Consider the following 26,555-nt stretch of genomic DNA (forward strand, 5'->3'; position numbering starts at 1 on the left):
TTCGTCTTGTTTGTAGTTTCCTTTGCTTTGCAAAAGCTTTTAAGTTTCATTAGGTCCCATTTGTTTATTTTTGTTTTTATTTTCATTACTCTAGGAGGTGGATCAAAAAAGATCTTGCTGTGATTTATGTCAAAGAGTGTTCTTCCTATGTTTTCCTCTGAGAGTTTTATAGTGTCCAGTCTTACATTTAGGTCTTTCATCCATTTTGAGTTTATTTTTGTGTATGGTGTTAGGGGGTGTAGCTTTTACATGTGGCTGTCCAGTGTTCCCAGCACCACTTACTGAAGAGACTGTCTTTTCTCCATTGTATATCCTTGCCTCCTTTGTCATAGTTTAGTTGACTATAGGTGCGTGGGTCTAACTCTGAGCTTTCTATCCTGTTCCACTGATGTATATTTCTGTTTTTGTGCCAGTACCATATTATCTTCATTACTGTAGCTTTGTAGTATAGTGTGAAGTCAGGGAGTCTGATTCCTACAGCTCCGTTTTTTTCCCTCAAGACTGCTTTGGCTATTCTGGGTCTTTTGTGTCTCCAGACAAATTTTAAGATTTTTTGTTCTAGTTCTGTAAAAAATGCCATTGGTAATCTGACAGGGATTGCATTGAATCTGTAGAATGCTTTGGGTAGTAGAGTCATTTTCAAAATATTGATTCTTCCAGTCCAAGAACATAGTATGCCTCTCCATCTGTTTGTATCATCTTTAATTTCTTTCATCAGTATCTTACAGTTTTCTGCACACAGGTCTTTTGCCTCCCTAGGTATTTTATTCTTTCTGTTGCAATGGTAAATGGGAGTGTTTCCTTAATTTCTCTTTCAGATGTTTCATCATCAGTGTGTAGGAATGCAAGAGATTTCTGTGCATTAATTTTGTATCCTGCAACTTTATCAAATTCAATGATAAACTCTAGTAGTTTTCTGGTGGCATCTTTAGGATTCTCTATGTATAGTATCATGTCATCTGCAAACAGTGACAGTTTTACTTCCTCTTTTCCAATTTGTATTCCTTTTATTTCTTTTTCTTCTCTGGTTGCCGTGGCTAGGACTTTCAAAACTATGCTGAATAACAGTGGCGAGAGTGGACATCCCTGTCTTGTTCCTGATCTTAGAGGAAATGTTTTCAGGTTTTCACCATTGAGAATGATGTTTGCTGTGGGTTTGTCATATATGGCCTTTATTATGTTGAGGTAGGTTCCCTCTATACCCACTTTCTGGAGACTTTTTATCATAAATGGGTGTTGAATTTTGTGAAAAGCTTTTTCTGCAACCACTGAGATGATCATACGGTTTTTATTCCTCACTTTGTTAATATGGTGTATCACACTGATTGATTTGCGTATATTGAAGAATCCTTGCATCCCTGGGATAAATCCCAGTTGATCATGGTGTATGATCCTTTTAATGTGTTGTTGGATTCTGTTTGCTAGTATTTTATTGAGGATTTTTGCATCTGTATTCATCAGTGATATTGGTCTGTAATTTTCATTTTTTGTAGTTATCTTTGTCTGTTTTTGGTATCAGGGTGATGGTGGCCTCGTAGAATGAGTTTGGGAGTGTTCCTCCCTCTGCTATATTTTGGAAGAGTTTGAGAAGGATGGATGTTAGCTCTTCTCTAAATGTTTGAAAGAATTCACCTGTGAAGCCATCTGGTCCTGGACTTCTGTTTGTTGGAAGATTTTAAATCATAGTTTCAATTTCATTACTTGTGATTGGTCTGTGCATATTTTCTATTTCTTCCTGGTTCAGTCTTGGAAGGTTATACCTTTCTAAGAATTTGTCCATTTCTTCCAGGTTGTCCATTTAATTGGCACAGAGTTGCTTGTAGTAGTCTCTTAGGATGCTTTGTACTTCTGCGGTGTCTATTGTAACTTCTCCTTTTTCATTTCCAATTTTATTGATTTGAGTCCTCTCCCTCTTTTCCTTGATGAGTGTGGCTAATGGTTTATCAATTTTGTTTATCTTCTCAAAGAACAAGCTTTTCGTTTTATCAATCTTTGCTATTGTCTTCTTTGTTTCTATTTCATTTATTTCTGCTCTGATCTTTATGATTTCTTTCCTTCTATTAACTTTGGGTTTTGTTTGTTCTTTTGTCTCTAGTTCCTTTAGGCATAGGGTTAGATTGTTTATGAGATTTTTCTTGCTTCCTGAGGTAGGCTTGTATTGCTATAAACTTCCCTCTTAGAACTGCTTTTGCTGCATCCCATAGTCGTGTTTTCGTTGTCATTTGTCTCTAGGCATTTTTTGATTTCCTCAGTGATCTTTTGGTTATTTAGTAATGTATTGTTTAGCCTCCATGTGTTTGTGGTTTTTACGTTTTTTTCCTCTGTAATTGATTCTTAATCTCATAGTGCTGTGGTCGGAAAAGATGCTTGATATGATTTCAATTTTCTTACATTTACTGAGGCTTGATTTGTGACCCAAGATGTGATCTACCCTGGAGAATGTTCTGTGCGCACTTGAGAAGGAAGTGTAATCTGCTGTTTTTGGATGGAATGTCCTACAAATATCAATTAAATCTATCTGGTCTATTGTGTCATTTAAAGCTTGTGCTTCCTTATTTATTTTCATTATGGATGATCTGTCCATTGGTGTAAGTGAGATGTTAAAGTCCCCCACTATTATTGTGTTACTGTTGATTTCCTCTTTCAGAGCTGTTAGCAGTTGCCTTATGTATTGAGGTGCTCCTATGTTTAGGAGCACCTCAATACATAAGCACCATATATATATGGGTGCACCATGTATATATGGGTGCATATATATTTATAATTGTTACATCTTTTTCTTGGATCAATCTCTTGATCATTAGGTAGTGTCTTTCCTTGTCTCTTGTAACATTCATTATTTTAAAGTCTATTTTATCTGATATGAGTATTGCCACTTCAGCTTTCTTTTGATTTCCATTTGCATGGAATATCTTTTTCCATTCCCTCACTTTCAGTCTGTATGTGTCCCTAGGTCTGAAGTGGGTCTCTTGTAGACAGCATATATATGCGTCTTGTTTTCGCATCCATTCAGCAAGCCTGTGTCTTTTGTTTGGGGCATTTAATCCATTTACATTTAACGTAATTATCAATATGTATGTTCCTATTACCATTTTCTTAATTGTTATGGATTTGTTTTTGTAGGTCCTTTTCTTCTCTTGTGTTTCCCACTTAGAGAAGTTCCTTAGCATTTGTTGTAGAGCTCGTTTGGTGGTGTTGAATTCTCTTAGCTTTTGCTTCCTATGTAAAGCTTTTGATTTCTCCATCGAATCTGAATGAGATCCTTGCCGGGTAGAGTAACCTTGGTGGTAGGTTCTTCCCTTTCATCACTTTAAATATATCATGCCACTCTCTTCTGGCTTGTAGAGTTTCTGCTGAGAAATCAGCTGTTAACCTTATGGGACTTCCCTTGTATGTTATTTGTCATTTTTCCCTTGCTGCTTTCAATAATATTTCTTTGTCGTTAACTTTTGTCTACTTTATTACTATGTGTCTCGGTGTATTTCTCCTTGGGTTTATCATGCCTGGGACTCTCTGCGCTTCCTGGACTTGGGTGGCTATTTCCTTTCCCATGTTAGGGAAATTTTCGACTATAATCTCTTCAAATATTTTCTCGGGTCCTTTCTCTCTCTCTTCTCCTTCTGAGACCCCTATAATGCCAATGTTGTTGCATTTAATGTAGTCCCAGAGGTCTCTTAGGCTGTCTTCATTTCTTTTCATTCTTTTTTCTTTATTCTGTTCCACGGCAGTGAATTCCACCTTTCTGTCTTCCGGGTCACTTATCTGTTCTTCTGCCTCAGTTATTCTGCTATTGATTTCTCCTAGTGTATTTTTCATTTCAGTTATTGTATTGTTCATCTCTGTTTGTTTGTCCTTTAATTCTTCTAGTTGTTTGTTCTTTAATTCTTCTAGGTCTCTGTTAAATATTTCTCGCATCTTCTCGATCTTTGCCTCCATTCTTTTTCCGAGGTCCTGGATCATCTTCAATATCATTATTGTGAAATCTTTATTTGGAAGGTTGCCTATCTCCACTTCATTTAGTTGTTTTTCTGGGGTTTTACCTTGTTCCTTCATCTGGTACATTGCCCTCTGCCCTTTCATCTTGTCTATCTTTCTGTGAATGTGGTTTTTGTTCCACAGGCTGCAGGGCTGTAGTGCTTTTTGCTTCTGCTGTCTGCCCTCCGGTGGATGAGGCTATCTGAACAAATGTTCTTTAAGTTCTTTTTATACAAACCTGATTTATGTTTACTGTTAGATACAACCCCTACTGGTTTAAGTTATTTGTTTTCTCAATCCACAGTACGTTATAAAGAGCAAATGAAACCAAGGGAGAAGGAGAAGTAGAGCATATATAGTATATATAGGCATTAAGTATACATAAGTATAATAGACAAAGGAAATAAGAACTTGATGCTGAAACAAAAAGGTCCCTCTTAAAGAAAACCTAGAAAATTCCCATAAAAAGCAGATAAAATCAGTAAAAAAAATTAATATAACTTGGGCCTCTCTAATGGAGGATCTACTATCCAGACATTTTTGAGAGCACAGGACACCAGTGTACTATTAAAGCAGAATAGATTACACAAGATTGATAATGATAACTAAGTCACTTTGAAAGGGCTAAATTAGGTTCCATATACTCTACTTCAGAAGGTAAGCAACCATGAAGCACACTAGAAAGTTTTCATTTAAAATGGTCAAAAATAATTTAAGGAAAAAATCAGCCCTTTAGAAAGCACATATTGGATGATAACAAAATTCACTTATGGGTAGACTTATTTCTTGAAAATTCTGGGCATGTTTTTTGTATATACACATAAAAGCTATAATACATTTTATGTTAATAATTACATTAACAATGGGAGTCTGCCTAAACCTTGCAAAATAGGAAATAAATGGCATCAAACTAAATATTACAAATAAACAATATGTTCTCAGAAAGTACTTCTACTTTATTAAAAAAAGATAGAGCTTAATATATTAAGGTTCATTGATACAGTTGTACTGAAGGAATATCAGATGAAGTAGTTTTAGAGATGAGTTCTTAAAAATGCAAACTGTGCAATGTTTTGAATAGATAACACATCATTGTAAAGAAACCTTTAAGTGGGAAAGGATGGCTATACAAGTTATTTCTAACTCTTTCCCTCTTCTAGAGCACAGAAAGCATCAATACACTTGAAAACGTTATGATCTTAAAATCTCTGTAAAAGTTAATAAGAATTCCTGACCCTCCACCCTTGTTAGGGGAAGTTAGTGGCTACACATTAGAATCCAGGGTCCTGCTGATCCATATGGAAGCTTTGAAGGGCAAATTCAAAAAAGTGCTCCTTCAGAACAGAATGAAGATTCCTCAAAAAACTAAAAACAGAACTACCGTATAATGTAGCAATACCACTCCCGCGCATATATCTGGAGAAAACTCTAATTCAAAAGGATACATGCACCCCAATGTTCCTTGCAGCACTATTCACAATAACCAAGACATGGAAGCAACCTAAATGTCCACTGACAGGTGAATGCGTGAAGAAGATGTGGTACATATATACAATGGAATACTACTCAGCTATAAAAAAGAATGAAATAATGCCATTTGCAGGAACTTGGATGGACCTGGAGATGATCATACTAAGTGAAGTAAGTCAGACAGAGAAAGACAAATATCATATGATATTACTTATAGGTGGAATCTAAAGTAGGACACAAATGAACTTATCTATGAAACACAAACAGACTCACAGACTAGAGAACAGACTTGCCGTTGCCAAGCGGGAGGGGGTTGCGGGAGGGAAGGAGTGGGAGTTTGGGATTTGCAGATGCAAACTAGTATATATAGAACAGATAAACAACAAGGTCCTATTGTATAGCCCAGGGGAACTATATTCAAAACAAAAACAAAAAGGTGCTCCTTCCACAGGCAGATACAACCTGCCCCCGGGAAGGAGAGGCCAGATTTCACCTCCCACTCCCCCTAGTAGAATGCTCGTATTCAGGGAAAAGCCTAACCCTGTTAATCACTTGGAGAATTTTAAAAAAATTACCCATGCCTGGGCCTCATTCAGCACTGGTAAGTTTTAAAGTTCCCTAGGTGATTCTAATGTACAGCCATGGTTGAAAAGCACTATTTAACTTCTACTTAGACCATGACAGAGCAAGTAGTATTGGATTGACTGTACTGAAAACAACTTACAAAACTGCACAAGATACAGGAGCAACTGTTTCAAGCACTGAAGAACATCAACTAGACATGCAAAGAAGCTGGAAGATGTAACTTACAACCAAGAGATAAAAGCAGTTAGAAGTAGACTCCAAGGTGATCTAGGTGTTAGAATTAGCAGGCAAGCACTTTTCTTTCTCTTTTTAAATAATTAATAGACTAGGTTTTTCAGAGCAGTCTTAGGTTTAGAGAAAAATTGATCAGAAAGTATAGGGAGTTCCATCTATACCTCAAGCCCCCAAGTTTCTCCTATTATTTACGTCTTGTATTATGGTGATGCATTTGTTATAACTGACGAACCAATACTGATACATTGTTATTAACTAAAGTCCATCGTTTACATTAAGGTTCACCCTTGTTGTTGTGAATTGTATGGGCTTTGCCAAATGTATAGTGACACGTATCCACCATTACGATATCATAGAGAACAGTTTTACTGCCCTAAAAATCTCCTATGCTCCACCCACTAGACTCTCTCCCAATCCCCCTGAGCCCCTGGCGACCACTGATTATTTATTTATAGTTTTTCCTTTTCCAGAATGTCATAGAATTGGAATCATATAATAGGTAACTCTTCAGATTGGCTTCTTTCATTTAGCAGTGATATACTTTTAAGGTTTCTCTATGTCTTTTCGTGGTTTGATAGCTTATTTCTTTTTATTACTGAAAAATATTCCATCGTGTAAATGCACAACAGTTTGTTTAACCATTCACCTGATGAAGGACATCTAAGTTTTGGCAATTATAAAAAAAAAGTTGCTGTAAATATCTGAGTGCAGGTTTTTGTGCAGACCTAAGTTTTTAACTAATTTGGGTAAATACCAAAGAGCATGGTAGCTGGATTATTATGTAAGAGTATGTTTAGATTTATATGAAACTGTCAAACTGTCTTCCAAAGTGGTTGTATCATTTTGCATCCCCAACAGCAATGAATGAGAGTTCCTGTTGCTCCACATCTTCACCAATATTTAGTGCTGTCAGTGTTTTCAATTTTAGTCATTCTTACAGGTGTGCATGGTACCTCGCTGTTGCTTTAATCTGCGAATCCCTAATAATTTATAAGTTGGGTATTTTCCTTCCCCCAAGTGAAAGGCTAGAGAGGGCTGGAGCTGGGTCCCCCAGGTCAGCTGGACTCTAGAAAGACAGTTTCTGAGGAGGAAGGTCTTGTTAAGAAGGACAGAATGCTCTGGATGTATTTACAAATGGCTATTTCCCCCTCTCCCTGCATGAGGGGATTTCTCTGATTTGAACTATGTGAACCTGGTAGGGTTCCTGGAGCTAAAACTCATAGAAGTGTGGGTGTCCCCTAAGACTGGGCCCTCCTGGAGTTATTAACTCAAGCTTGTTCACACTGAGCCTCCAGAAATTCATCAATTACAGTTTAAGTTTTGCTCTCCTGGTACTGGCTCCTGGTGACTTCTGTTCATGGGTTGGTTTCTGCTTTGGCAAGATGTGATTCTCTGTAACTGGCTAGCCATCTCTCCAGTGTGGGGGTCAGGAGTTTATCCCGTGGCCTTGGTTCTCTAATGGACCTAAAAAGGTGTGTTGATATTTGGTTTGTTCAGCTCTTTTCTTGTTGTTAGAAAGGGAGTGATGAAGTCCAAGCCTCTTAAAGCTGGATCAGAAACCAGAAGTTCAGGCAAGTACTTTCAAGCCATAAGTATAAACTAGCCAATGACTGGGAGAAGCTGGTCATAATGAATGAAGAGATGAGGAACCTTAGCAGAAAAATGAAATGATTAAAAAAAGAAAAGAACCAAAGGCAAATTTTGGAAGTAAAAAGTATATATCTGAAATGAAAATTTTACTAGAGAAGAGTTAGAGCAGATTAGACACTACAGAAATGAGTTAGTGAATTCAAAGATGGAAGAACAGAAATTATTCACTCTGAAGAGCACAGAGAAAAACTACTAAGAAACAAAATAATATCAAATAGTGTAACATAAGTGAAATCAGAATGCCAGAGAGAGAGTAGAGGAGAAAACTGGGGCAGAAAAATTCTGTAGTTCTAATGGCTAAAATTTTGATAAAAATATCACCCTGCAGATATGAGGATCTCGGCAAATCACGAGATAAATAAACATAAAGATAAATACCAAGAAAATATATAAATATATATTTAGATAAATATAAAGAAAATATATAAACTACAAGCAATATAAAGAGAACTACAACAAGGCACCGTCAGAGTCAAACTGCTTCAAACCAAAGATAAGGAGAAAATTATAACAGCAGCTGGAGGGAAACAACAATATAAATGACAACTGATTTCTCATCCGAGATTATGGAGGATGATGATAAAGGTATGTCTTTAAAATACTGATACAGGAAAAAAAAGTTAATCCAGAATATTGGTTAAACAACCGTATCAATCAACTTGACCTAATTTATTTATTTATTTATTTTTGGCTGTGCCATGCACCTTGTGGCATCTTAGTTCCCTGAAAAGGCATTGAACCCAGGCCACTGCAGTGAAAGCACCAAGTCCTAACCACTGGACTGCCAGGGAGTTCCCAACTGTAAATATATATGTTCTCAACACCAGAACACATGAATATATTAAGCAAATACTAACAGATCTGAAGGGAGAAATAGAAAGCGACACAGTAAGTCCCCTACGTATGAACGAGTTCTGTTCCGAGAGTGTGTTCATAAGGCCAATTTGTTTGTTAAGTCCAACAAGGTTAGCCTAGGTACCCAACTAACACAATCAGCTATATAGTACTATACTGTAATAGGTTTATAGTACTTTTCACACAAATAATACATAAAAAGAAACACAAAAAATAAAGAAAACATTTTTGATCTTACAGTACAGTGCCGTGAAAAGTACAGTAGTGCAGTACAACAGCTGGCGCTTCTTAGCAGTACCAGCTACATCACCACTGCTTTTACACTTGCTTCCGGACGTCGTACGCTTGAAATAAAGATACTATACTACTGTATTCTATACAGTACAGTACAGTAAAATACACAAAAGCACAACCACTTGTAGAGGATGCACGCACGTGACAACGTAGCCAGACACGTGGACTAACTTACGTGACTGGACATGCGAACATGTGTTTGCATCTTTCAAAGTTCACAACTTGAAGATTCGTATGTAGGGGACTTACTGTACTCATTAAAATGCTCTAACATCACTTTTTTTAAACTTACCCTCAAAGTATGGTGCTCTTGTGCTAGTACTAGTCTTAGCTCTTCATGTAGTGTTATAACTTCCAGAAACTGTCCCCATAAAGCCATTAGAAGTGAGCAAAGTTGTGCGAGATTCATATTTATAAGTTCTGCCAGTTCATCAGGATTCTCTATTTTCTGAAATGACAAGGGAAAAAACCTTTACTGCTCTCTGAGAATTACCATAACACACCTATATATATTACTGAGAATACAAAGGCAAATTTTTAGTTTTAAAAAATGGGTGTGTGCGCGCTTGCATGTGTGTGTGCGCACTTGCATGTGTGTGTGGAGAGAGACCAACTGACCCATGGCTTTTTTCTATCTGATAGTTACTACAGCACTTTTCGACCATTTAACCAATATTTCAATACCGGAGGTATCTTGTTACTGAAATAACATCATAGTCTAAAGTTACAAATCAGGATTCTATAGAACATGATCAAATTCAAACACTAAAATACTGGGAATTTTAAACACAATGTACAAATCATGATGAAAGTTATAAAAATTTTGAAAGATGATGAAATCTTAAAATCTGATTTTTTTCCCCATCAGCTAAGTAAAGTACTTAAAAGATCCGTAACTCCTCAGAAAGGACTGAGACACTCTCTAAAGTACTGCTTTGCCCTCACACCTGTGCTCCTAGATTTTATTTTGCTTGCGGGAATCCTTTCATAGAGCTGTCGAACACTTCTTTCCTTCTCTTTTCTAACAATTCACTCACCCAGTATTTACTGCGCACATTTTACATGCTAGGGCCTACATTCTACAGACACCAAGATTAATATGAAAAGTTCGCAGTCTAATGAGGAAAGAAAAGTGGGTAAATGATTACAATATACTATTATGAGTGTTCTAATAGTGGTATTAAATTATCCCCTTTATTTAAATATTCACCTAAACTGATGATGGAAGTTAAGAGTACTGAATGAGATGCAGAATCTTCTAAAAGGCATTTGGTCTTCTTGAATTGATAAAATAAGAACTTCTAAACAAAGAATAACAAAGGACTATAAGTCAGAATGATGTTTCTCTTTGGTCAAGCATTTTTATCATAAGGACAGGCTTTTCTTCAATACACTGAGGCAGCAGTCAGTCTTCAGGGACGTAGTATCTTGATGCAAAAATCTGTCTTTAATTACTAGTAACACTAAGAAATCTACTTTAAATACATACATGGGTGCTGATCTCATTTTCCTACTGTAAAGATGGAAGAAGTCTGCTCAGATTGAAGCTGAGAGCCATTCCCACCTACACACCAATGATGGCCTCATTTATGGCTCTGGATCACATCTCCCCGAGCTCTAGATCCAGCATCTACTGGATGACTGTACTTGGACAGTTCAACGTGTCCCAAACTGCACTGCACCCTCCCTTTCTAAAAACAAACAAAACCCCCAAATGTTGCTTATCACATATGACCCTCTTTCTCTCAGTTTGTATTGGCTTCTTTTTGAAGTCTGCAATCCAGCAGGCTTTTCTTCCCCAACCCAAACCAAGCTTCCATTTATCTTCTTAACTAAGAGAACACTTAAAACAAAAACTCCGCAGCATTAGTAAGAAAGGAAGGGATCGTGTCTTATTCACTTTTGTGACTCTGGTTACCGGTACACAGTAGTCACTCAATAAATACTAACTGGACGAATAAATGAATGAATGAATAAGGAATTACAGGCCTCGGATAAGGAAAAAGCTCCCAGAATACAAGGACAAACTCAGAAAACGCTGACAAATTCCAGAATTCTGGAATGGAAGCTAATAGAGTCAACAGATGATAAGTACTGATTCATCAACATACACAGAAATTCTACAGAGGTGTTCTGCCCCAGGAAATGGTTTATAAGTGTTATTAGAAATGAAGCTAACAAGTTTCTCATGTCTCCTAAGAACACACAAAAGATTAAGATGTACTATAAAGAAGCTGAAACCTGCAGTATTGTTTCAGGAATGAATTTAATGGAGTTAGGAAAAGAAGACTAGAGTAAGTATTTGACAGTGATTAAATAGCACTACGTAAGGCAAGCAATGCTACCCCTAGTATAATCTACACACAAGTAGAGCTAATTCTCCTCCAGAGAGCGAGGCTATCTAGATACCTTGTATTTATTAATTGTATTTCTCAGGGATCATGGCACCAAGGTTCTGAGAAAGGACTTTTAGTATTTTCATTATTGGGAAAAGCATCCCTTCGGGTATCAATTACTCCTTTGGTTTATATAACTCTTTACAGTAAGTGTCAAAATATAAATAATAATCTCTTTTTTATATTAAAAAGGAAATCAGAATTAAGTTTGACAAGATCTTTTATATGTATAAATGTAGGAATAATAAGACCTTACATTTATATATTTTTTTCAAATAACATTCATTATTTTGTCCTATTCATAGCACTCACTGACCTTGTTTGATTACAAAATGGTGCTTACTTTAATAGACTTGGAAATGGGGGAAAGCAAAAAAGAAAAAAATAAAGTTCATTTTAGTTTATAGTCTTCAATTTTTTTCAGTTATAGAGAGGAAAAAAACAGAATCATATATAGCTTTATGCCATTTTCACTGGATAACACAGTATGAGCATTTCCCTACATCATCGAACATTTGTTGAAAGCAACATTTTTAAGGTTGTACAACTTCTTTAGATTATGAGTGTCCCATGATTTCTTTAACCATTGTCCTACTGTTGGGGATTTATTTAGGTTAATGTTTTACAATATTATAAGTTACACTACATATGAATTTCTGTTTATTTGGTATAAATTAAGAAGAAATACTCTTTTTGGCTTTGGATACATACTGCCAAACTAATCTCTGAGAAAGATCTACGAGGTACGAGAATCTGTATCTCAGCGCATCTCAATAAGCATTACATTGTTATTAAAAAATCACAGCTAGGGCTTCCCTGGTGGCGCAGTGGTTGAGAGTCCGCCTGCCGATGCAGGGGACACGGGTTCGTGCCCCGGTCCGGGAAGATCCCACGTGCCGCGGAGCGGCTGGGCCCGTGTGCCATGGCCGCTGAGCCTGCGCGTCCAGAGCCTGTGCTCCGCAACGGGAGAGGCCACAAGAGTGGGAGCTGCACGTACCGTGAAAAAAAAAAAAAAAAAAAATCACAGCTAGGTTAAAAATGATGTCAGAATATTTAAATTTTGGGTTCTTTGATAATTAAATATTTTCCATATACTTATTACCAGTTTTTGTAATTTGGTGTCTAACCTATATTAATATGAAAAATGGGGAATAACAGGTTTCCTTAACGATTTGTAAGACCTCTTTGTAAGACTTATTATTCCACCTCTTGTGTATTCTATCTGCTGTCAAAGTTTACCATAGTTTACGTTAAATTTTACGACGTCCATTTAAATGCTGAAATTAAATACGAGTACATAAAAATTTATTAGTAATATTTGAATACATATAATTTTTTGACACTTAATACAGATGGATATAGAGTAAAGAATAAAACTTTTCCTTCACAGCCCCATCCTTCATTGTTTTTGTTTTTTTGCGGTACGCGGGCCTCTCACTGCTATGGCCTCTCCCGTTGCGGAGCACAGGCTCCGGACGCGCAGGCTCAGCGGCCATGGCTCACGGGCCTAGCCGCTCCGCGGCATGTGAGATCCTCCCGGACCGGGGCACGAACCCGTATCCGCTGCATCGGCAGGCGGACTCTCAACCACTGTGCCACGAGGGAAGCCCTGTTTTCTGTATTTTTGTTAAGTTTGAAATGTATATGTATGTGTGTATATATATCCTTTCAAATATTTTATATGTATTCTAATCACACAAATATGATCAAATACATACAGAGCTTTTATTAACATATAAAAATCGTACTCATATTTTTCCAACTTATTTTTTCTTTTAAAGATTTTTGACGTGGACCATTTTTTTAAGTCTTTATTGAATTTGTTACAACATTGTTTCTGTTTTACATTTTGGTTTTTTGGCCCTGAGGCATGTAGGATCTTAGCTCCCGGATCAGGGATCCTACATGAACACCCTGTATTGGAAGGCAAAGTCTTAACCACTGGACTGCCAGGGAAGTCCCTACTTTTTCAATTAATATATCCTAGAGAGCTTTTCAGCATGAAAACAGTACCTTGCATCATAAATGAATACATATATCTTGAATTAAAGAATCCATGTCAATGCATAGAGACTTGCCTAATCCTTTCAAATGGCTACATGGGAATTGACAATTCTTTATGTCTGTTGAAATGTATTAGCACTTCTGCGGGACAGATTCCTAAATAAAAACTGTTTTGTGGCAGAGCATGTGTTTTAATAGATGTTTTCAGAATAGACTGATGAAGTGACCTAAAAAATGTACCAGTTTCTACCCTCACCAACAGCACAGGCAGATACTAGTTTCCCTACACCCTTATCAACAATGCAGATTAGCAGTCACTTTCATTTTTGCAAATTTCATGGTCAAAAAACCCTTTTATTGTTTAAATATGCATTTCCCTGGTTTTCAGTAAGACTTAGTGTCACCTATGTAGCCAACTTGTTCTGCTAAGAACTGCATTTTGTACATTGCCTCTATGCACATCCCTTTTTCCCGGGGGGTGTTTTGAAACTGATGCATAGGACTTCTTTATATATTGTGAGTATTAATCATTTGCCACTTTTAAGTATTGCAAATATTTTCTTCCAGTTTATTGCTTCCTTTCAACTTTATTTATATTTTATTTTGTTTTAAAGAAGTTTCAAATCATCAATACCTTATTTTGTCTTTTATACTATTACTCTGAAAAAGTTATTTCATATCCTAAGATCAGATTGTTTATATATACATGTATATGTAAATTTATCTTCCAAATTTTTCTGGACATTTAACTCTTCAAGTCCATTTAGAATTTTCTTCTATAGTATGGTATTTTACCACACTATTTATGTAACCCGGTATTTTATCATATATTCAATTCTTAAACATATTTAGTGACTGTTTCAGTGCTATTTAGTTTCATTGATTTGTCTTTCTAGTCTTTTAGAGAAGTCCTACTCTATTTCCATAACTGTAGTTTTATATATATATATGTTAGCATCCACTTGGGCAAGTCCCTCTATATTATTATTATTCAAAAGTTTTTCTTAGTCATCCTTATCTTTCTTTAAGTGATCTTTAACATAAGTTTAAAGTTTCCAACAGTATTTTGATACAGACACATTAATATTATTAACTTGAGAAAAACTGGATCTTTCAGAGATCGTTCACCTTTCTGTCTGGGAGTATCATAAATGTTTATTCATCCAAATTTCCTTTAATATGTCAGTGAGACACTGTATTTTTTTTCCATATTAATCACAAACATCTTATTAAGATTATTTCTAAGCGTATATAATTCTTTGGGGCAACTATTATAATGACATTAGTGCTCCTGCCTATGTATAATTTTACAAGGAGAAGGTAAATACCTTTTCCAAAGGGGTCAAGTCCTCATTTAAATTTACATACAGAAATACAACCCGAAGTCAATATATTTTTGTTTGATTCATGTCTCCGATTTCTTCCATTAACGTAGCTAAATAAGAGTGAAATACATAGGGATCCTAAAATAGTCAAAACACTTAGTTCCATGGGGAAGAAAAAGGAAAAATAAAAATCTATTCAATTTAATTGCAAGAATGAACTAGTGGAAAAATGGTCTGAGACAAACTGATCTCTTGAAATAAAACAAACTTTCATTTCTAAACAATATCACTTTACAAAAGTATGTAAGTTTAAGTAATGCTTAAAAAAATTTTTCCAGAAATTCTTTGAGTGAACTAATAAGAGAAAAAGGACACTTCTGATCAGTTAATTGTCTTTGCTATTTCATTCATATGCACAATAATATACATTTTAAAGTTAATTTAACTTCACGTTCAAGTCAAATGTTGTTTGATCAAGTAAGTTGTGTTTCTACCTAGATCAACAATTTTATCTTTGCATTTTAGAAAGGATAAATAATTAATATTTTGTTCAATAAAATACTTAGAAAACAGAATCCACTCAAATAACTTGGTAACGTGAATTTTAAAAATGCAAGTACCTTGACTTCTTCACATAATTCAGTAAGTCGCGCTTCCACATCCATTTCCTCTGAAAGGAGTAAAGAGTAATTGGAGGAAGTATCTCAATGTTAGATCTGTAAACTGTTTTTGAAATTATAGAAATAAATTAAATTACCTTTAAAAAACCAGAAGGTTGCAAAATATAGGACTATATTAAATGAGTTAAATTTCAATGTAATATATTTTTCTAAACACATTAATCATGCAGGTAATGTGATAATTAGTAAATTCTATGTTCTGATTACAGGCATACCTCGAAAATATTGCAGTTCAGTTCCAGACCACTGCAAAAGAGTGAAAACTGCAATAAAGCTAATTACATGAATTTTCTGGTTTCCCAGTGCATGTAAAAGTTACATTTATACTATACTGTAGTCTATTAAGTGTGCAATAGCATTATGTCTAAAAAACAATGTACATACCTTAATTTAAAAATATTTTATTGCTAAAAAAATGCCAACCATTATCTGAGCCTTCAGTGAATTGTACTCTTTTTGCAATAGTAACATAAAAAATCACTGATCACAGATCACCATACTAAAATAATGATAATAATGAAAAAGCTTGAAATAGTGAGAGAACTACCAAAATGTGATACAGACACAAAATGAGCAAATGCTGTTGGGAAAAATGCTGCCAACAGACTTGCTTGCCATAGGGTTGCCATAAATCTTCAATTTGTGGAAAACACAGTATCCGTGAAGTGCAATAAAGTGAGGTATGCCTGTATTAAGTAGCGGGTTTCTGTTCTCATAAGAGGCTAACGCTGTCAAGGAACTACTGACTATATACCTCAAGTAACTTGCACAACTGCACCACAGAAAAGATAAAACATACAACTAAGGTTTTATTGCACTTCACATATTATAAATTCCAGTGATCTTAGTATTTTGTATTACATATGTACATGCTTCACTTTTTACAAAAGCTCCGCTTTTTACAGTAGCTAATAGTTCAAGTCAAAATAATTTTTATAACCAAAACATATATAAAGCATGCGTGGAATATAAGCTGTTTAATGAAAATGAATGACAAAATCCTTTCCGACAAAAAGTAAGTTTCTATTTTAGTTTAATAAATTCAGTTGTCTATCAGACAGTCTAAAACCGAGGCAATTTTTTCCCATATAATCCTGACTTATTTAATGTATGCTACAACCATTTACAAAGGGGGGTGCAGATTAATTTACAATCAAAATGGTAATATTTACAAAGGAGTACAGAAACTAACAGAATAGAAGACTTATTAGTTACTTTTTGCAGGGAATACATTTCGCTAAAGCCTGAAATATCATGTTTAGATATACTCAGTTTTTCTTCAGAAATCAAACTAAAATGAGTTCTCCTAAGAGAACTCTAACAGCATAGCGTCAGCACACAACATTCCATAATCGTGTGGCTCTAAGGGAGTTTAACTGATCATTCTCACACAAAAGCAAGAATACATTCTGTGACATCCTTGAATTCATTCATCAGCTCACTGTCTCGTAAGGTATACTGAATGTTTACTAGTTGATAAAAAGAATGATAAACATTTAAATTTGATAAAATAAGCAGTTACACTGATGTGCTGAACACAACCAAGCTATGATGGGAACAACAAACACTCTGTTGGTAACTAAAACCAGGAGGACACACAAATGTTTTGGAATTCACCAAATATATAAATAACCCACTGATAACTAAAGAAATCTGCTGAGATTTCAAAAATCATTTCACAGTCAGGTAAATCAGTGGCTTCTAATGTTAGGTTTTCCAAAAAAAAAAGAAAAAATCTGGCAGACCCTGTATTAAAATCATAACTTCCATATGCCAACATCATCACATGTTTTCACATCACTCATGATGTTTTCCTTTGATAGAAGAAAATCAGCAAAATTGGTCTTAGTAGGTTACATATCCTACCTATGAATTTTTAAAAAATGAAAATAAACTTTTTAGAGTTTTGATACACTTTTCTCATCTTTACATACAAGAGCCTAAGTGCAGAAACTGGTCCATTTGCATTATGGCTCGTGAGAGCTACTTCAATGCAAACACCTTCAGGGATGCTTAAATGCTAAACTTAACTTCAAAACCTTTGAGATGAAATGATTTCAACATCATTTAGGATTTTAACTGAGTTTATTAATTTTTCCTTTAAAAATGCCTATATATCTATTTATACAACTGTATAGAAACGTATACAGGTTATTTTCTTACAAGTTTTCTTTTCGGCAGCACCATGCGGTGTGATCTCAGTTCCCCAACCAGGGACTGAACCCAGGCCGTGGCAGCGAAAGCCTGGAATCCTAACCACTAGGCCACCAGGGAGCTCCCTACACACTTTGTTTTACCTTGGCTCCTCCTGCTAATTGAAGGTGGCAGCTTAGAACACATCCTTCCATATTTTCAAATATATACATATATGAGATCTGGAGTCACTGCTTTCCAAAAATGGGTGTATTTTACAAACGTGCTGCGATTTGCTTTTTTTCTCTCAGCACTACTCCATGTAAATGGGATATGCAGCCCTAAAGCACTTTTTTCAAATGGCTGCATAATATCCCTTGGTGTGGGTACCTCAAAGTCCATTCTTTGCTGAATGATGGGCATTTATCTTTGTTTTCAGTGTTTTGCCACTAAGAATACTGTGATCAATGTGCGTGCACATATACCGTTACATACGAGTACTCCTTTCCGTGCTACAGATGAACAAAAATGGAGTTGCTAAGTCGAAAGGTAAATGTATCTTAAATTTATCTTCTAAATCTATCCACCCTCTCATCTCCTCATTCATTCAACAGATACTCATAGCATAGTTCAGATAATACCAATACACTGCTAGGAGTTAAGGATGAAAGATATCTCAAAAAAAGTGTTATTAACGAACTTCACTATGTTTTAGTTTTGAATCAAGTCTTTTCCCACTCAACCAAATACTGGGCCCTTCTTTATATAGGCCTTATTATATGAGCAGCGTTTTTAAAAATTATTTAGCATGCTTACATCTAAACTGATAGGCTGACAATACAATAGTTAATGAGAAGTATATTTTTATTGCTAAAAAGACCACTAAAACATGTCATAAATGACCGTTTCACACCATGAATTCTTCAATTTTATAGTTAAGTTACTTAATGAGAATATAAAATTATATTCTAAAATAATGATCATAAATAAATCTTCAACCTTTCTTTTTTCCTTCCTGATAACAAGATAAGTTTCTCACTTCACAGTTTTAGTGAAAACTGACACAATTTAAGTATTTCTGGGCTAGTTTTCATTTGAGAAATGTGGAGAAAGATTTTGGCTCCTTAATTTCCTTTTGTCCATACTTCCGAAAACTGAGAAACAAATGCTGTGATTTAATTTTATTTTTTATTTCTACAGCTTTTAGTAACTTTTAAAAAATGTAATAGTGATGGTCTATTCAACACCAAGTAAAAACTTTCAGTATACTTATGGAAAGATAATAAATTAAGTACTATTGCTATTCAAGAACAAAAGTCTATAACATATAGGGAAATATATCAATAAAATAATGAGATCGCAATATTTCCTTTCAAATGTGTAACATATCTGGATAGTGGCGACTTGATATTACTGTATTTTGCTTTTTAAACTTAGAACAATAAAAAATAAATACAAATTGACTCAAAAAACAAAGCCAGATACTAAAGATGCTTCTCTCTTTACTTCTGTAATGCATGAAATTAGCTTCAGTTTTTTAACCACATTTTATTAACCTTAGCCCTATCCAAAGACAAACTGACTTTGAACAAATTTAAGGCATTACCATTAAACCAACAAATTCTGGCAATGAACATGGTTTCCAAAAAGTGCTCTTTGTAGGAACTCTAAAATGAATATGTTAAAAGCCAAAGGAATCTTTGCATTTAACATTTCCAGTTTTAAATAAAAACTTCAATATTAAAATTAATTACAAATTAACCAAAGCTTATCTACAAACCAAATTGATTCTAATAGTAAGTTCTTACATAAGGGTGGTAGGAACATACAATATTAAGAAATACATATTTATGAAATTTGACACTAATTTAAAGCAAAGTTTCCTGCTAATTAAAAGGGATTATTTACTTAACCTATTTGTAAACGTACCTAGACAGGTGTCTTTCTGGGTTGGTGGCTGTTTTCTTCTGAGAAGGCGCTCATAAAGGACCTGCATGTTGGCCTTGGCTAGTTATAAGGATTGCACACAGCACTAGTTACTATACTCCTTTTACAATAAAATTTATTAGAATTTTCCAATTTGTTATTAATAGTTTTAGTATTGATGTGATAGTGCAATTAGATTAGAACACTAAAGCAAAATCTTTCAGTTAGTTAATTAGCTTATTAGAATTACAAATGATGTACATTCACGTTTATGTTACTTTGTTCTTTTCTCTATTTAAGTGTATGTGCCGCTCAACATTTCATAATCCAATATTATTTTTATGTTTTAGTTTCTTAAACTCAGAACTTTAGAGTTGGCAGGGGTCTCAGAGATCAGCGAGGTCAACCCCCTGCCTTTACAAGTGTAGAGACCGGGGCCCCAAAAGGTTACAAGACTTGGTAAAGCCTAGATTCCAGAATCCCTGACACCCATTTTCAGTAAGGGTTCCTTGCACCAAACCAATATTTAACTGTATGTCATCAAAAAAATGTACATCATTCATCTACGAGAAAAGAAAAAGACACAAGCAGAACAGAATTCAAGGCATTATTTTTAAAAAGGGAATAGAGTTTAGATACACTCCTCACACACCATGGTGGAATTTAAGACTTTTAAATATATACATATTTGAAAACTCAAGAAAAGCGCTAAATAGTAGAAGGAAATAGAATACATCCTCTAATCAAGAACTACTTTACAAACTTACTAAAACTGGTGAATATAATGATGTTTAGTCAACAGCGTTTTACAGAAATATTATCTAGTGCCTACAATCTAATTTTGCTAGGATAAAAATAAACAATGTTAATAGTTCAGAATATGCAATAGTTTTTTTTGAATAGTTAATAATATTTTTAGATGTTTTCCTAGAATATGCATTCAAGAATAAACTAAAATTCACAATAAATAGAAAATATAAATAATGAAAAGTTTAAGAATAACACAAAGTATCACTGATAAATATTTACTGAAGATGAATCTTGAATTTAAAAATCCCTAGGAAACTACTATAAAGTATGTGCTGATGTTTATGTACTTTTCAATTATCAACAAAAACTGTATTGTGCTATTTCATTCATTCATCCATTCAACAAATATATTTTGAGTAAACACCATGTGTAAGGTACTAATAATTTTATTCTGCCACTATTATTTACTTATTTGAAACTGAAGTCTAGGGGTTTGCTTTAGAATTTTATTTTCTGATAAAATATTTTAAGCAAATAATTTGGAATAAAATTGATAATTCATTTAGTAACTGACTCCTGAAATTAAACATAAGGGCTCTTTTAATTATGATATTTTCTACATTATATTCATAAGCCCAAAGTAAAACATATATGCCATAAAAGCCATCCTTACTCCAAAGTTAAAAATCTTATAAATAAATGAATTATCATACTGAAGTTAGATAAATTAGTGCTAATACTGTCTAAGCGATTTGAAATAAATCTTTGCCTTTGAAAAGAGATGCTTGTTTCCTTTAAACATTATTTCCTTTTGTACAGAAATATTTTTTTATAAGTTAAAATGTGGTTCAAGTGTTTTTCCATTCGGAAACATTACACGTTAAAACTCTGAAAATTCCGTGCACACAGCATGGACAGGCCCACCTCAGACAGGGCTCTCTGTACTAACCCACAAGAACCCCACCCAGCTGTGGGAGTCTCTCCTGTGTCTCTCAGTGCTGAACTGACTCCTTATTAAGGGAAAGGGGATGTCAAAGCTCTTCAAAGACCTAGAAGAGGCCTGCTCTTTCCTCAGCACTTTGCTCAGCCCGAAGGAATTCCTCCGTTAACCAGTTTTCCTTGTGGAGCTTCCTCACGCCTTCTGCTTTCTGGATGCCCTCCTCTTCCCTTCCTGATGCATTCAGCACATCTGGACCCCTTCAATCCTCCTGCCCTTAGAATGGAAACCAGTTTGCATAAACAGTCCCAGTTACTTACAGGTAGTAAGTGACAGCAATGGTGCACACATGCACATGCAGTGCTGAGCACTACACGATGATGCTCCACGAATTCAACATCCAAACTACTAACAAATTCTCCTATAGAAATGCCATTCCACGTGGTTTCTGTGTCATACCACTACTTTTCAGTAACATGGTATCGCCCTTCATTAACATTATGGTTTAATAGTTTTGTGGTCTGACCATTAAACCTAAGTTAACCAAAATGTATCATATAATTCTCCTAAGAAAATGTGTTTGAATCCCAAAGAACCAAATTAAAAAATACATGAAGCATAATTTTTCCATTAATTGAGGATTAGTGATAGCTTAAATTAGCTCTATTCTACAAACAATTCTTTCATTTTCAAAAAAGAACATTTTTAGAAGTTTACATTTGAGGCAGTGGTCTCTTAAAGGATTTTCCTAAGGGAAATAGAAGATTCTAAGTACATGAAACAGCAAGGAAAAAGAATATTCCAGAGAATAGTAATCAAAAGGTTTCCGTACTACCATTTTTGACTTGAGGAAGAATACATGAGCAAGAAAGAACAAACATTTTCCTACTGCTTGTAAAACTGGGGATACATTGGGATCCTTGAATTAAACATTCTAAATAGTCAACTGAATGATATCTGTTTCTAGTCAAGTCAGGAAAAGTGTGCACTCAACTGACTGATAATGAAATTAATCCAACCCGTGGGAGCATCTGCTGACAGGCAGTGGTACAACAGCCAGCCTGTTCTCACAGCTGAACTTCAGTGAGGTACAGATCACTTTCTTACAATTCTTTTGTATCTCAAGACAGGCAGTTATAAAAACGGGTTAATTAGTCTCAAACCCAAGAATTATTTTCAGTAACTATTTTTGATAGTGCATCAATATTGTTAAAAGACAGATCCTTGAGGAACAAAGAAATAAGAACAGTGATTAATTTCAGTAAAATTTAAAAAGTAATTTCTGATTTATTCAAGTATGTAATGATGAAAATAATTTATTCTAAAGAGAATTAAAATGTGCTTTTTATGATGAGCTATTAGCTGATATTTGAAAGTAAAAGCTTATAAAACTTTCATAAAATGTCTGAATAAAAACATTTTTGCAAATCTCAATAATTTATCTTCTGTGAAGTGATATATGTATTTTGCAAACTACAAGTGGTATACAAAATCAAGGCAATATGATTTTTTATTGTGTATTACAATATACATGCAGATATTAATGTCAGACAAAAACCAAAGACTAGTGTTTTAAAATTATTTGAAAAATTTTCAGAATGTTAAAACTGAGTAATGTTATTATTTTCTGAAATGAAATAAAAGAAATAAGATCTGAGATCACTTAAAACCAAACATATGGGGCTTCCCTGGTGGCGCAGTGGTTGAGGGTCCGCCTGCCGATGCAGGGGACGCGGGTTTGTGCCCCGGTCCGGGAGGATCCCACATGCCGCGGAGCGGCTGGGTCCGTGAGCCATGGGCCGCTGAGCCTGTGCTCCGCAACGGGAGAGGCCACAGCAGTGACAGGTCCACGTACCGCAAAACAAAACAAAACAAAACAAAAAAAACACCAAACATATTTAAAAACAAAGGTCCCAAGTACCTACAATCTGCTTAGACTGTTAAATATTTGGAAGTATGGATTTAATTTATGTTACCTAATCTATCTAATTTCTCTTCCCTATCTAATAATTCTATGGATAATTACATTTGTTTTCTAGTAAGCTTTCTGCTTGTATTCTAAGAGAAGTAGTAATATTGACATACTGTTCAAAAAAATCTACCAAAAGACTCATTTCAAACTTAGCACCAAGAAATTATTTCTCAATATCATACAGTTTTTTTTAATTTCAGAAAGTAATTATCAAAGATTGAAAAAGATGAAGTTGAGAGAGAAGCAAAAGTGAAGCACATAAACTTGGTTTTAGTACAGAAACTATGGCCAAGCTGATAACTAGCAATATGAGAATGAAGAGAGTGCCTTGAACTAAAGCAGAGGTCTGGCTACTTTCAACATACCCAGTTCTAGTTTCTGACAAGAGGGAAGCTCTTCCGTTACCGTAATGAAGTAGCTGTGCAGCCCCTTGAAGGCCAGCAGGAGGGTGGCGCAGAGGGTGTAATGGAAACGGTAGGCGTGACGCAGGAAGGAGTCTGCAATGACGAAGCTGAAGCCCTAAACAAGGAGTCGATTTGGGACACACTGTTAGTAACCAAGAGTCTAAAAATAGCACCCTTGAAGCTTAGAAAAATAAAGGACTTACAAATCACAGTTAATTCTAAAACGGATAAGAAATCTAGCAATATCTTAGGGAGTTGTTCTCATTCATACAAGTAATTTAAACACAGGAAACTTCGACTGAGTGGTACTCCACTTTTGTAGTCTGAGCCCCCTTTTCTTTCAGGGGAGTAATGGCTGTATTCATACTGCTGGGTCTCAACTCTGGGTCTCAACTCTGGCAGTGACTCTTTACAAGCACCTTTGCAAAAATGATTCTACCAGTTGTGTGAAGGGAGCAGGGGGAGAGAGTAAGTAATAAAAAAGACCCCAGCTGTCAAAGGTCTCTATCCATTAAGTCTTGTAAAATCTTGAGGTATCAGGTTCGTTTTCAAAAAAACAACTGGAACCAACCAATTTGTTAAGATCATATTTAATTAGATCTGTAAGTTGTTGATCTCAAATAATGAACAAAAGAATGATCACATTCACAAACATAACAGTTAAAACAAATTTCATTCAAAGTAAGAGAGAAAAGAGGATTTATAAACATATCAGTTCTTACGTCTGGTGATAACTGTTTTGTGTAGTTAATACCAAAGACCACACTTTCAAGAGTAGGAATCACAGAATCTTTGTTTTGTGCTGGTGCATTTCTGTTTAACCAAGTAGTCTTCACAGGGCGAGGAAAGCTGGAGGAACAAGCATCACATTATTATTGTCATAAGAGTCTATTTACAGTGTTAAGTTAAATGTTTACAAAAGAAAGTCTTAGAGGGGCAGAATAAAAAGCAAGGGCTTTGCAAGGCTATGATTTCTAAACTCTTCTTAAAGTAACTTTACAATTTTTCCTTTAAGAATTTGAGATAAAGTACTGGCTAACTATAAGAAGGCCAAAGCATTTGACTGGTTGGCAGTTTGGCAAAAGGGAAAAGACAGGAAAGTAAATCAAATGTACCATAAGCAGAGAGCAGCCTTCATTTGCAAAATGAATTTGCTTTGCAAAAATGAAATATCTAGATCCTAGCAACGAGAGTGTTGCAAGTCATTGGTAAATACCACTTGCTATGAAGTGTTTCTTAAAATTGAGCCATTAAAAAAAAAAATTGAGCCAAAGAAGCTATATTGAAAAAAATCAAATATAAGAAACAAGTTATACAAAAAACAAGCAAAGAAAAATCCTAACCTCAGTTACATTAACTCATTGATTTAATGTCTATAGTTGGGTTGATCATAGAAATTGTTTTATATAAATATAACATTTAGGGACTTCCCTGGTGGCGCAGTGGTTAAGAATCTGCCTGCCAATGCAGGGGACACGGGTTCGAGCCCTGGTCCGGGAAGATTGCACATGCCGCAGAGCAACTAAGCCCGTGTGCCACAACTACTGAGCCTGCGCTCTAGAGCCCGTGAGCCACAACTACTGAGCCCACGCACCACAACTACTGAAGAAATTAGAATAATAATAATAACGTTTAAATATGTAATACTGTAAGCTAAAAATGTTTTCATCTAGTTTAGAGGACTAAAAAGTCCAGCTATAACAAAACTTCAGGAGAAACCCTGCATTTATAGAAGCATAAATAGTGAGGAACACTACCGTTAACAGGACCCCTCTACCAGCGTACCACCAGCAAAAAGCCTTCCTTCCCCTTGCCTTGCTTTCCTTCCCGACCCTCTCCTTTACAGGCAAAGAAGGGCACAGCTCTAGCAGCGAGAGAGGGGACATCAGAGCCCAGGGCAGTGACGGAAAGAGCAGCAACCCCAGTTGTCACAGGCATCTCAGTCTCTTCTCCCATCGCCAACCAGAGCCAACAGCTAGTCCTCTTGGCTTCTGATTCTGAGCCAAAAATGTCCTCTCCTTGCAGTGAACGGTCTCTAGGAGATGAGCCGCCTCTCCCCACCAGTCTGTGCAAGAGCTGCAGTACCGCAGGAGGAATCGCACTGAGTCACCAGGATGAGCTCTCCGTACTCAGCGATTAGAGAGCAGCAGTGACAACCCGAGCTAACCGCTAGGGACTGTTTGCGCATTTCTTCCGAAAAGAAATGAAGCCATTGTTATAAAGAAAAAGGAATGCTTGAAATAGCTTCGTTAGGGATTCTTACTGAAATTACAAAACTAAGAAATTCGGAAAAATACTGGAATGTATTTTATAAACAGATTAAAAACTTACTTATTCGCAAGTTATACTTCTAAAAAACATACTTTCCTGTCAAAGAATTTTCATTGAGTTATCATGCTGTTAAAAATTAATTTATTTAATCAACATCTAAAATTGTTTTGAGTAAGTTTATAATAAAATTATATATAATCATAGGAACACTTTCCTGTGTACAAAAGTTATAGCAACTGAGAACAAGCTCTCAAAGGTCTAACAGGAAGGACAAAAATGGCAAAACAACTAGCTCCAGATCTTACTACAGAATAAGGAAGGCAAAGCAGGCCATCAGGAGAAAGAGACTCCTTCCTGGCCCCATGCTCTAAAGACATCACGGGACAACACAGGGGAAGTGCGGCTCACAATTTTTACAGCAACGTAAAGGCATGCAACAGGCTGTTACTTGGGGGAAATATGTTACATTGTCTTGGTTTTCTATAAATTCTGAAGTAGGTAATTCTACAAAATCACCTACTTAGTTTTCTGATAAGTCAGTTTAACATTATAACCCTTAAGCATCATCCCTAACATCAGCTGCTGGAATAAAATTTGCATCAGAAATTGTAAAGTAGTTCAGAAGTCAAGTCAATTTGGAGCCTTTTCACATAAGTTACTGATTTAAAAGTGTCTATCTGTTACCCATGCCACA

At 35.4% G+C, this 26,555-nt stretch overlaps 1 protein-coding gene across 13 annotated transcripts in view; it reads right to left on the reverse strand.

Moving 5' to 3' along the window:
* FAM135A (family with sequence similarity 135 member A) overlaps window positions 1-26,555 on the reverse strand; it is a 123,498-nt gene that overhangs the window by 35,512 nt on the left and 61,431 nt on the right. For 8 of the 13 annotated variants that reach the window (XM_067702854.1, XM_067702853.1, XM_067702856.1 and 5 more), the window contains 5 exons: window positions 24,313-24,439; window positions 23,552-23,705; window positions 19,531-19,608; window positions 15,409-15,458; window positions 9,356-9,511 (listed from right to left, as the gene is read on the reverse strand). In XM_067702854.1, the coding sequence (XP_067558955.1) occupies window positions 9,356-9,511; window positions 15,409-15,458; window positions 19,531-19,608; window positions 23,552-23,705; window positions 24,313-24,439 (565 nt within the window). Of the gene's footprint in view, window positions 1-9,355; window positions 9,512-15,408; window positions 15,512-19,530; window positions 19,609-23,551; window positions 23,706-24,312; window positions 24,440-26,555 lie in introns of those variants that run through there. The other 5 variants (XM_067702855.1, XM_067702863.1, XM_067702858.1 and 2 more) reach the window with 3 other exon arrangements.

The sequence above is a fragment of the Pseudorca crassidens genome, chromosome 13 (genome assembly GCF_039906515.1).
Source record: "Pseudorca crassidens isolate mPseCra1 chromosome 13, mPseCra1.hap1, whole genome shotgun sequence".
Classification (NCBI taxonomy): Eukaryota; Metazoa; Chordata; class Mammalia; order Artiodactyla; family Delphinidae; genus Pseudorca; species Pseudorca crassidens.